Genomic DNA, 11,061 nt, shown 5'->3' with positions numbered 1-11,061 from the left:
TTAATGAATAATTAACGGGAAATTATAAAGTGGATGCAATTGCACTGAACTAACCTCAAATAATAATTAATCGGAAATTGGAAACTTGATGCAACTGCATTGAACTAACCTCAAAGAATAATTAATAAGAAATTGGAAACTTAATGCAATGTACTACATTGAACTAACCTCAAAGAATAATTAATGGAAAATCATAAACTTGATGCAAATGCATTGAACTAATAACCCTAAAACATGTTTGTATTATATGTAGGGAGAATAAATGTATCGACAATTATAGTTTTGCATTTTAAGTAGTGTTTATCATAATTTTGTTATTATGATTATTGATTAAGAATATCATGTTATTCAAGTAGCTTCAATATTATCTTCGTCACATTGAGAATTCTCACAAAACTTCAATCAAACTTCTATTATTAAATCTAACAACAAAAAGAAGTCGATGAGTTTTATCAAGGTTTGATGCTTCCTTTTTATAGAGAGTGGTGCAAGAAATTTGAATGACTGATTAATATAATTTTCATATCTCATAGCTATGCATAGTTGCTAATATTTTTTACAATAATTTAATATAACGGCACCCGTTCATAGGACGGGTTCGAAAGCTAATATATTCTGAATTCCACCTTAAAATTCGTACCAAACACACTTATAGATCAATTCCCTTTTATATTTGGAGTATTGAATACACCCATAATTCTAAGCATCATGTTAATTCTAGTGTTCACAATTCCGAACGGAATTAAGTCGGATATTTTGGTTTTTCAAAAAAAATGGAAAAAAACAACATAGGATTGAAATATTGATGATTCTAAAATTAGTCGAAATTAAAATTTGACATAGGTTGAAATATTGTGAATTTTAATTTTTCAAAATTTCAAAGTTTCAATAATTCTGAACCGAACTATGGTTACTCCTACTAAGAGAGAGCCACAAGCGATTTAAGAGAGACATTTCAGAGCCACAAGCGATTGAACGGGATGACAGTTTCTCATTCCGAACCTGTAAAATCAGAATTTATGTCAAATCACACGTCGAAATATACAAGTCCCAATTCTTTAAGAGATTTATCTAAACGACTCACGATATAACTAGGAAGACGCTTCAACTTTTAGCACTGTCCGGAGTTCTAGCCTTCTAGGATAGGAATTGCCTAATCGAAGTCCCTGTATTACAAACAGTCTCGGAATTCCACAGATGACACTTATTGGAAAGGTGTGTATATGGCCAATATATTTAACTCCTTATAGCTTGATTGGAGATATATTAATATATCTTAGGATTTGGTATCATGGTATGGAACAATGCGTTTTCAGGCATCTCTACTCACAATATTCAATGACTGAAGTATATTAAGATATATTTCAATAGGCTACTCTCTAGAACAACAATACAACTCTCTCTGGTAGCTAGCTGGAAGAAGAAGAGATAGAAAAGGTTTTTGGATTTCTTGATTGAGTGTTTAGATCTGGACATGAGTCCTTTTTATATAGAGATCAAAGGTTTGATTTTGTTTTTAATACAATATCAGAAACCTTCTGTAAGAAGGAATTCGTTGTTATTTTGTTGGCTATATATCATTGATATATCAAACGCAGTTTCACTATTTGACCACCATATATTTGCTTCGGTTCACTTGAACACAGAACACTAATTAATTTTTCGAGAATCTACTATTTTAAGTAATCCTTCTTCACTGATTTTGTGATTCAGAATCATAATCTTCAAATCACTATTACAGCCTTTCATGTTTCATTACTGGTTCAAATTAGTTCTTCATTAATATTACTAGTACTATTTTAACAACAGCTAGAATGGTTCACAACAGCTACAACACGTAAACAAGTTCCTTTTCATACCTTACTCAGAAGTCAGAATATGGCGGGGAAAAGAAATCCTAAAATTTCAAAATCATCAAGATTCAGAAGTCAGAAATGCTATTTGTACTCGCCCTTGTAGTTTTTGACTTCAAATAATCAAGATAGTGCTCATAAACATAAGAAACAAATCCCCAAATAGCCAACAACAGAGCCACCACCTTCATTGCTTCCATTTTGTCATGGAATAAGATTACTGCGAGTATTGGAACAACAGGTAAAGACACCGTACTAATGACATTGCTGAAGAGAGACGACGCCTCATATATCAGCCCCAAAGAACTGATGGAAAAAATTTGCCAACTAAGAGTTGTCCAAACCAAAGTCATCACATAGGACACTCTCCCAGTTTTGAAACCCTCCATCTCTCCCTTTAGTCCTCTCCACTCACCACTGGCAAAAAGGCCAACGACGCAAACTGATGTTGAGATCGCCGCACTAAAAAATATCAGTTCCAAGACTACTGAAAATGTGTCTTTCTTCCTAAACTTCTCAAAGAATACTTGGATAAGTGAATTTATTAGAGAATACAGGGCAGATGCTCCCAGGGTGCAAAGGAATCCCACAATGTATTTTCCCTTGGGGATGTTTGACGGGCCAGGAGACTCGCCTTGGATTCCTAGGACTGCAGCAGATATGGTAAGTAGTACTACTGAATTTAGTATGAAGTGAGTGAACTTTAGTGAGTTGAGGAAGTAGGAGAAGAGTGCATTGAAGGCCAATTGTGATGCACAGATGAGAGAATAAGTAGACACAGGCAGGTACAAGAGCCCATAAGAATACAACAAGTTGTCGCCAGAAGAAGCGACACCAAAAAATAAGTAAATCAGTGCCAATTTAATGAACATAGGTGAGATTCTTTTGGTAATGTTGGAAGGATTTCGAATTGAACTAGTCGAGTTGGAGAAGAAGAGTAAGTAAGGTATTAAAATTGGAAAGCCTCCAGACTGAACTAATGTCGCCAACCATTTGCTATTACCACCATTGTCGAAGTAGAATCTTCCCAGGAGATTGCCGCCAGATTGACCAATGAGAACAAGAATTGTATAAATTGACACCAAGATCCACCACTTGTAATGTCTGTGTCTAGGAAGTGATGGTTGGTTTATGACAGTTGCATCTTTCGGCGAGGATATCATAGTGGTGGATGAGTTTGCTGGTTCTTGAGATTCTTGTCAGTACAACATAGAAAGAAATGTCCTGTCAGTACCCTCAAAAGTCACAATATGAAAAGAGTCCACTTATGAAATGAAAGGCCATTGCTGCTTATATCATGCTGCAGGACATAAATTTTCATTTAGCAGGTAAGTTATCACTATTTTTTAAACCCTGAAGACGTACCCAACATGATTGCTGATCACAATATAATAGTCTCTAACTCTCTATAGCCTGTAGAACAACATCCATTTCTTCTGCTTTATACCAAGCAGGCCAAAGTGCCTTTAATTTTATCCTACTTAAATTGTGCTTTGTCAATTGATATATTTGATTCCTTGTACGAGCGGTTTATTCAGGTATTGCAGGCTCAATAGTGAGAGATAATGTTCTACTTAGTTAAAGAGATGACCACTACACCCGGTGGTGGGTAAGTGGGTTGGATAGTAGGAAATAAACTAGGTGTCTGAAGTCTGAACTACTTGAACGCCGTACCTTAGGACTTAATAACCTGACGGTCTCTGATAAAAAAAAAACGTTACAAGTTCATAGTTTCAGTCACAAATTGCATTTGTGTATCTGTGACTGTGTCTAAGTGTATGTGCATAAAAACCATTCGAATTGGGAATAAGCTCAGAACATATTCAATTATATGACCAGAAGTCTATTAAGACAGGGAATTACCTCTGATATGAAGTTGCAATTCCTGGGATTTTTCCATACTGATTGAAAAACAAGAACGAAGTGCTAAAGTTTCAGAGAACCATCACCAAGGTGAACCATATAAGTGCCTACATGAACCATCAACATCAGTGTTAGCAAAATTGGATATGATAAGGTTAGGCAGAAAGAAACAAAATATCGCTTCCATCAGCAAACTTAAATTCCTAATAAGTTAGTTGTGTGTAGGACCCCCCCACGACCCATTGCAAGAAGTAAAGTTACGGCGACTGGACCACAACTGTTTATCAAAAAAAAAAAAAAAAGGCCACCGCGGTAGGTGCTCACCACGTGTTGTCGTCAAATTATCCGCTCATAATTCGAAATTTAAACCATAACAATAAAAAAAACTAATTATTTCACTTGAAAGTTGAAACTAAACTATTACAAAAGTAAATGTAACTCTCAAGTCTCAACTCATCATTTATTATATCTGAAAACTAAAAAATTGGACCGATCTAGAAAACAAAACAAAACAAAAGATGGATTTTCACGAAATGAATAGGAGAGCGCTTCAATTGTTGTGCAAGAAGCATAATATTCGTGCTAATGGAACTAATTTCGAAATGGCCGATCAACTCACTTCTCTTCTCAAGGTATACTTCCTTATTATTATTTTTTCTTTATTTTATGTATTTGTTAATTAGGCTAATAATAATCAACTAAATCCGTGTTTTTTTTTAAATTTTAATTACACAGAATTCAGTTTTAGAACGAAAACGTGAGAATGAGTCTTCTAAGGTTATGAAAAAAGTTAGGTTTTGTGTGGAAGAAGAAAATGTTGTTGACACACCGGTTCGAATGACGAGGTCTAGAAAGGGTATTGACTTGGTTGTGTTTTCGCCATTGCCGAATGCCAAGAAGAAAACAAAAAGAGGACGGAAAAAGGATGGGGATACTTCTACTGCTGTAGTTTTGTCAGAGAGTGTTAGTGAGGCACCAGTTCGAATGACGAGGTCTCGAAGGGGTACTGACTTAGTTGATCTTTCGCCTTCTCCTGTTGCGAGGAAGAAAACAAAAGGAGGACGGAAAAAGGATGGAGTTGAGGATACTTCTACTGCTGTAATTTTGTCAGAGAGTGTTAGCGAGGCACCAGTTCGAATGACGAGGTCTAGAAGGGGTACTGACTTAGTTGATCTTTCGCCTTCTCCTGTTGCGAAGAAGAAAACAAAAGGAGGAGGGAATAATTCTACTGCCCTAGTTTTGGTTGATAATGACATCTCTGGAAGTAGTGCAATTAAAGAAGACAGTGTTCGAGTAACACGATCGTTGAGGAGCAAGGGGATTTTGTTGGAAGGGGTTGATTTGAACCTCAAGAAGAAAGATACTAGTTCACGAAAGAGGACAAGGGAAGTCAGGGAGGAGCAGCAGAATGAGGTTGAAGTTGGAGATGTTGCTATGAAGAACACTAGGCAGACAAGGTCAAGGAAGAAGGATAATGAGCTGGTTAACAATGTTAGCAACAACGAAATTGTGAAGCGATCAAAGAGGGTTGGTTCATCACCTGGCAAGTCTGTTAGAATAGATGGAAAGAAAGTGAAAGAGGCTACCTCTGCAGTTCAAATTGTTAACAGGGAATCTAAGAGTGTGCCAAAACCAGAAAATGCTCCAAGGCGGTCAAAGAGAAATGCTATAACTGAGGAGGATGCAGTCCAGTCGAGAACTAAAGGTGTGATTGAGAAAAAGGTGTCGTTGATGGTGGTAAGAGAATCTGAAAATGCTTCAAAGCTAGAGCAAGCTCCTAGGCGATCAAGGAGAAGCTCAGCAACAATCCAGCTATCAGGTGTTACTGGAAATCATAAACCAGGCAAAAGTAGTTCTAAAATTGAAAAACTTCCAAGGATGTCTATCGTCAGAGCTTCAAAATGCAAATCTATGGCTTCAACCAATGTGGGAGTGGAACAACCCGTTAGGAGATGCAGGCAAAACTCTACCAATGTTAAAAATGTTGCACTTACTGATGTTGCTGTGGGGAATGAAGAGGATGGTAGAAATAGCATGGTGCCAGAACAGCGTGTTAGGGCATCTGGTAAAAGTAAATCTTCTGTTAGCAAGAGTTACTCCATTCTTGAAGAACTTCCGAGGAGATCTACACGGGGTGCTTCTAGGCGTGAATCCATTGCTATAGACTCCATGGTGGCCGTATCTTCTGATTTGAAGTGTCCTAACATACCTGAGGATGGAAGAGCAGCTCAGAAGAAAGGAAAAACTACATCTGGAGGCCGCGGAGAACCTAAGCCCCGGCTAAAACATCGTCTGGCAAACGAGGACAAGGAAAAACAGTGAGCAAACAAACTGAGCAGAAGTCAGACCTTCAAGAAGTGACGGAGGATGTGGATGTGGATGACGAACTGGTACCAGTTATGGGGATTAAGTCTTCTGTCTTAGACTCTGAATTAATTGAAGGTCACATGAAGTTGGATTTGCAGGTGAATACCACTTCTGAGCAAGTAAGTCAGCTTGTTGATTCCACAGTTTTGGAAGGAAAGGTTACAGTGGACGATTCTCTAGTTATTACCGAGGAGGAAAGCTCTCATATTGTGAACGAGGTCGAATCAGTGTTGACGGGTGGCAAGTTAAAGACTCAGTTTGGATCCAACATCTCAAATCACACTGAAGGAAGCACTAGAGCTGCCTCTGTAGTAGGTCTTTTTAAGGATGTTGGTGAGCACGTCGGGTTTCAAGAAGCTCAGCCTGAATCAATCAGCTGTGTTCATACAGCTGTTCCAAAGGCTTTTGACATTGCAGGAGAAATCTCCCATACTGTGATGGATTTTCAGGTACAGGAGGAAGACGCTTTACCATCATCTACTGAAGAATCTGTTGCTGTGGCTGCTGAAGCAACTAGCCAGAAATGCAATGTCAGTGAGATGGATGAACCTTTGATGCTTCTAGAGAAGGCAGATGGTGAGACTGAAAAAGACAATGTTATGGAAGATACAATATTGGTAGAGGAGATTAGGTACCAAGACCCAGAAGAACGTCCAGGTGATCATGTAAGAGCTTTAGGGACTGATACTGACAAATTTAAAGAGTTGGTGAAAGTTGCTCCAATGGAAGAACCTTTGGATAGACACCATCTTATTGGTGGTGGCAAGCTTGAAAAGGATGTTGTGTTGGTTGACACCACTTTGGTAGAGGTGACTACAAACGTAGAACAAGAAGAATATTTGGATGACAATGTAACAGCTTCACAAGGTAAGTTTATAACATATTCAAAGAAATGCATATCACCTGTTTCATGGTTTTGAATTCACTGGTAAATAGTTTTGGATTTACTACTAAATCAATTTTATGCTTGGTGCAGCTTGTCATCCAAGTCTGGATGATATCATGAATGTAGCTGCAGATCGAGAGAGTGTTGATTTTGAGAATAAGGCAGATTTTGTTGAGGAAGGAAATGAGAAAGATACTATGCCTGAAGTTCTAGAAGTGCCTGTTAACTTGAGAAAGGATGCCTCTTTAGAGCTCCTTGCCCTTGTTAACACCGTGACAGAAGACCAAATTTCCAAAGTTGGTGATCCTTTAGAGGAGAGAACTGTGATGAACACAATATCTGACAGCAAGGAGGGAGGAATTGTGGCCGAGGATGAGAATGCAGGGACTGCACCTCTTACACAAGGTGCCCTTTATATTGTTCAAGGAAATATTTACTTAAGGAAATATTTTTGTCTAGATAATATACCAACTTTTGGTTTTGATTCTATTTATTGTTCTTTTAGTTGCAGTTTACACCCAAAGCAATGTAGAGAACGTAGAGGATGAAGAGGAAAATTTGGACTGTGCTTTTGAGAATATCGGAGGTGTCGTAGAGAGTGAAGAGTCTTTGCAACAAGTTCCCAAGGAGGTACTTGAACTGAAGCAAGGAGAAGAAGAAAAAATTGATAAACGTTGTAATGTTGAATTGGATGATAACATTTTCAAAACAGACAGTTTCTTTTCACACAGTGTTGAATCAGTCTCCAAGGATGAATTAAAAGCTCGGACTTCACCACTTCTATCTGGTAAGCTATAACAGAATTTTTAGTTTGTTAAATTTACTTTTCCAGTTCTTGAATTTTCCTTTCCTAATAATGATCAAATTGTGTTAGTTTCCTTAATAAAAGGAATTGTACGACCCGGGCGGTTAAAGGGAAAAAAAATCTTTTAACTTGTAGCGTCTAGTCCACCTGTGGTTGGGGATGAAGAAAATAATGTTACTTAACAACTTCTAAATAGTGGTAGTTCACAAAATTGAATAGTGGGTTTCTGTTTCTGATATTTCTCTCTTGTTAATGACTTTGGTTTGTCTTGATTATGTCTTAACTTCTCAATGATGAACATGTGTTTTTCAGAGAAAGATGCCATAAATTCGGATCTTATAAGTGGTAAATTTGTGGTCATGGAAGAGGAAAATTCTGGGTCTCATCTTTCACAGTGTAAGTAATCCTTGTTTTACTCATAATATTTTATTTTTTTACCCTGGTTTGAGCCTTTGCAATGATAAATGGTTCTCTTTTCCCATCAGCTTTTCAGCAGAATACTGTTAAGGAAGCCTCATGTGAAGACAGCTTTCACAATGATATCGATAGCAATTCTGTTCAGGAGAGTTGGAAAACAGTCGGAGAGGCAGTGGAATACCATACACAAGAGCATGCTGATCCAGAGAAGGAATTAGACTTAGAAATGCATGACCCTGTCGACGTTGTTTCTGGTGAACGTGATTATAAAGCTGACCAGATTTTTATGACGAAGCAGTCTATGACAGCCGAGAGAGAAAAGGCAGGTAAGGATGACTCTGATCTTGATGAGTTGGTGGAAGAATATCCAGTCTTGCAAGGAACTCATAAAATTCTGTTAGAAGATTGTGAAACAGAAAAAAACATACAAGTTAATTCAGAGTCCACTTCTGGAAAAATTTGTGGAGAAAAAAGTGATAACACTGCATATGTTAGTGTTGGTGAGAATAAGGACACAGAGTGCTTACCATTTGTTGCTTCGGAGGAACATCCTGGTCCTACTGAGGCCTTTATTGCAGAGGGGAACCTGTGGGGTGATGGTGCTTACAGTGAACAAACTTGCAAACATGTTGACGGAAATCTTGGCACCACACATCAAATTCTGGAGGAGCTCAGCGACCAAGAAAATTATGTGGTAAATGCAGATGGAGAGGATAATAGCTGCTTTGTTCCTACCCCGGAAATTCTTAGCTATGAATTTTGTCAAGATGAAAAGGAGGACATTCAGGTAAATAGTAATCATCAAATAGAACTTGGAGATATAAGGGGGGGTTTACCAGAAACTGCAGCTGTTTCTTCATCATACTGCTCTGAAAACCCATTAGTGAATGTGGCAATGTGCCAAGGTTAGTATTTTCATGTAATTAAATTTAGTGTATTATATCTTGTTTCATGTTGGTTTTGAGTTGGTTGTAACAATTACTGTATTACTTTTACTAATTGTAGGAGATGTAGAAGCTAAATCTGATACTACAGCTTATGAACTCAGTCCTTGGGAGGTTGAACTGTTTTCAGGAGATAACACAGCAAATGAAGATGCAGCTATCTTCCAGAATAGGACCTGTAGAGAGATTTTAGAGCCAAAAGAGATGAGTGAAGCTGTTCGAGAAGACAAGGGCTCTGTTGATCCAACCAATGATACAATCAGATGTAAGATCTTTTTATCATTAACTGTATATGTTTTTATAATTCTTAATATTTGATTGACGCAAAAGTATGAATTTACTAAAAATATTTGAACTTGAATTAAGTTTGACTATAATTTGACAGGCAACAAGCAAGAACAAGAAGATCACATTGACAGCGCAACTGTCTCTCTGCCTCCTGATCAAGTTGAGGATGATGGTAATGAAATAGTCTGTACAGTTCTTGCTCAAATTTGTACTTTTCAGTAACTTAACATTACTTATCTAAACAGCAATCATTAGCCTTAAATGAATAGCAACTTTTACTTTTGTGGTTTCTATGAAGGTGATGGACTAGAAGTGAAGCGTGTATTATTCCCTAAAGATTTCAGTAATAGTTTTCCCAGTGTTAATATGACTCATGACAACGACAGCACGGAGTCTTTTTCGAAAATGATCTTTGACGTTGAGGAGGCCGAGGTTCCTGGAGCAATGCTAGAGTCAACTGCAAAGAGTCACATGGTTGAGAATAAAGGTAATGAAATAGTTTCTTCAATCTGTGTTTAAATAAGTTGTTATTATTCTGGATAGTTGTAAGTGCATAGCAACTTATTTCTTGTTTGATTTCTCTGTTTGTGATGGGCTGCAAATGAAGCTTGTATCATGCCCTCAAGGTTGCAGCAATAATAATCAAGATGTGAATATGACAGATGAAGAAGACACCATGGAGTCTTCTTTAAGAATGCTCTTTGCAGTCACGGAGGCAGAGGTTCATGAAGCAACTGCAAAAACTAATGCGGAAATTGATGTTATGGATGAAATCAATTGCCTATTAACAAAGATGCGCATTTCTTCAGCAGTAAAAGGAAGGCGCTTCAGTAAACGTACACCAGTCAAGTTACCTGGGTGCTTACTACATTCTGATCTGCTAGCAAGCGGGATGAAGGAGAATATTAGGAACACAAAGACTGAACATTCTGCTAGTTGTCAGGTGAAGTCAGCGACTAAAAGGCCGGCACTTGAAGATTTACAGAACTATACAGAAAGAGAATGAGTGATTCTGTTGCTTCAACTATTCAACTATTCATTGAAGTAAGAGGTCTATTATAACTTTGTAGCATAACTCATGCAAAGCGTTTAGAATCCTGATATCAAGTCTATCATTCTCTTTTGGAGTTTAATATTTGTTGTTATTTTGGAATGAACTGAATTTGCTGTAAATGGAAGTTGTGGTCTGGTAAAATTGTAACTTTGGGACGTACTTCGCAGAAGCTCAGCTTTCAATATTTTTGGAAGATTTTATTTTGGGTCTAAATCCTATCAACTGTATCATGCTCCAACTTTTGGCCTTTTGCACTCGGTTGTTTTATTAGTGGTTTCAGTCAGTTTTTGCCTTTCTGCAAAAACTCTTTCCGAATGCGTTGACCAGGCTCCTGACTTCCTGAGTATTGTCGATGCCAATGAATTTGTTTCTATCAACTCTTTTTGTTGCATAATAATTGTACTGGTTTTGTGAGCATGGATGTTCGTCGTCACATTTTTATTTGGCATGCTTCAACAGCTCATATTCTTGGACTGATACTTGCCATTCCCCGTGGCACGACCACTGGCGCTGGAACTTACTAGATTGAAAACTTAGGGATAGGGCAGGGTTCGGGTTGGATATGGCTATATCCGAATCCGAAT

The 11,061-nt window shown here is 37.7% G+C and overlaps 2 protein-coding genes across 9 annotated transcripts; one reads left to right on the top strand and one right to left on the bottom strand.

The window, feature by feature from the left end:
- Positions 1–1,755: 1,755 nt before the first annotated feature.
- LOC147502643 (putative purine permease 11) lies at positions 1,756–3,876 on the bottom strand. Of its 3 annotated transcripts, none has more exons than XM_086607470.1 (2): positions 3,717–3,876; positions 1,756–3,048 (listed from the first exon to the last, which is right to left on the bottom strand). In XM_086607470.1, the coding sequence occupies exons 1-2, from the start codon at positions 3,751–3,753 to the stop codon at positions 1,922–1,924; spliced, it is 1,164 nt and encodes a 387-aa protein (XP_086463596.1). In that variant the 5' UTR covers positions 3,754–3,876; the 3' UTR covers positions 1,756–1,921. The 3 variants fall into 3 exon arrangements, with proteins under 3 accessions (XP_086463596.1, XP_086463597.1, XP_086463598.1); XM_086607471.1 differs by having other exon boundaries at positions 1,756–3,077; positions 3,717–3,855; XM_086607472.1 differs by having other exon boundaries at positions 1,756–3,153; positions 3,717–3,837.
- A 639-nt stretch (positions 3,877–4,515) lies between these two features.
- On the top strand, positions 4,516–10,715 carry LOC147502642 (uncharacterized). 6 transcript variants are annotated; one of them, XM_086607467.1, is made up of 9 exons: positions 4,516–6,950; positions 7,060–7,374; positions 7,481–7,756; positions 8,087–8,170; positions 8,260–9,096; positions 9,197–9,400; positions 9,521–9,595; positions 9,722–9,910; positions 10,086–10,715. In XM_086607467.1, exons 1-9 carry the CDS (start codon positions 6,116–6,118, stop codon positions 10,427–10,429), a joined length of 3,159 nt encoding a protein of 1,052 aa, XP_086463593.1. In that variant the 5' UTR covers positions 4,516–6,115; the 3' UTR covers positions 10,430–10,715. The 6 variants fall into 6 exon arrangements, 4 of the variants coding, with proteins under 4 accessions (XP_086463593.1, XP_086463595.1, XP_086463592.1 ...); XM_086607469.1 differs by having other exon boundaries at positions 10,031–10,715; XR_015221771.1 differs by having other exon boundaries at positions 5,044–6,950; positions 7,475–7,756; positions 9,810–9,910.
- The last annotated feature ends 346 nt before the right edge of the window (positions 10,716–11,061 follow it).

Source organism: Coptis chinensis, chromosome 4 (assembly GCF_015680905.1).
Source record: "Coptis chinensis isolate HL-2020 chromosome 4, ASM1568090v1, whole genome shotgun sequence".
Lineage (NCBI taxonomy): Eukaryota > Viridiplantae > Streptophyta > Magnoliopsida > Ranunculales > Ranunculaceae > Coptis > Coptis chinensis.
The sequence above is the reverse complement of the archived record's forward strand: the minus strand, read 5'-3'. Positions and strand labels throughout refer to the sequence as shown.

Coding starts and splice junctions, on each gene's coding strand:
- LOC147502643 (XM_086607470.1), bottom strand. CDS start 3,753: ATGGAAAAATCCCAGGAATTGCAACTTCATATCAGAG. Junction 3,049..3,716: donor ATTGCAACTTCATATCAGAG/GTAATTCCCTGT, acceptor TGTACTGACAAG/AATCTCAAGAACCAGCAAAC.
- LOC147502642 (XM_086607466.1), top strand. CDS start 6,116: ATGGGGATTAAGTCTTCTGTCTTAGACTCTGAATTAATTGAAGGTCAC. Junction 8,171..8,259: donor TGGGTCTCATCTTTCACAGT/GTAAGTAATCCT, acceptor TTTTCCCATCAG/CTTTTCAGCAGAATACTGTT. Junction 9,911..10,085: donor TCACATGGTTGAGAATAAAG/GTAATGAAATAG, acceptor TGAATATGACAG/ATGAAGAAGACACCATGGAG.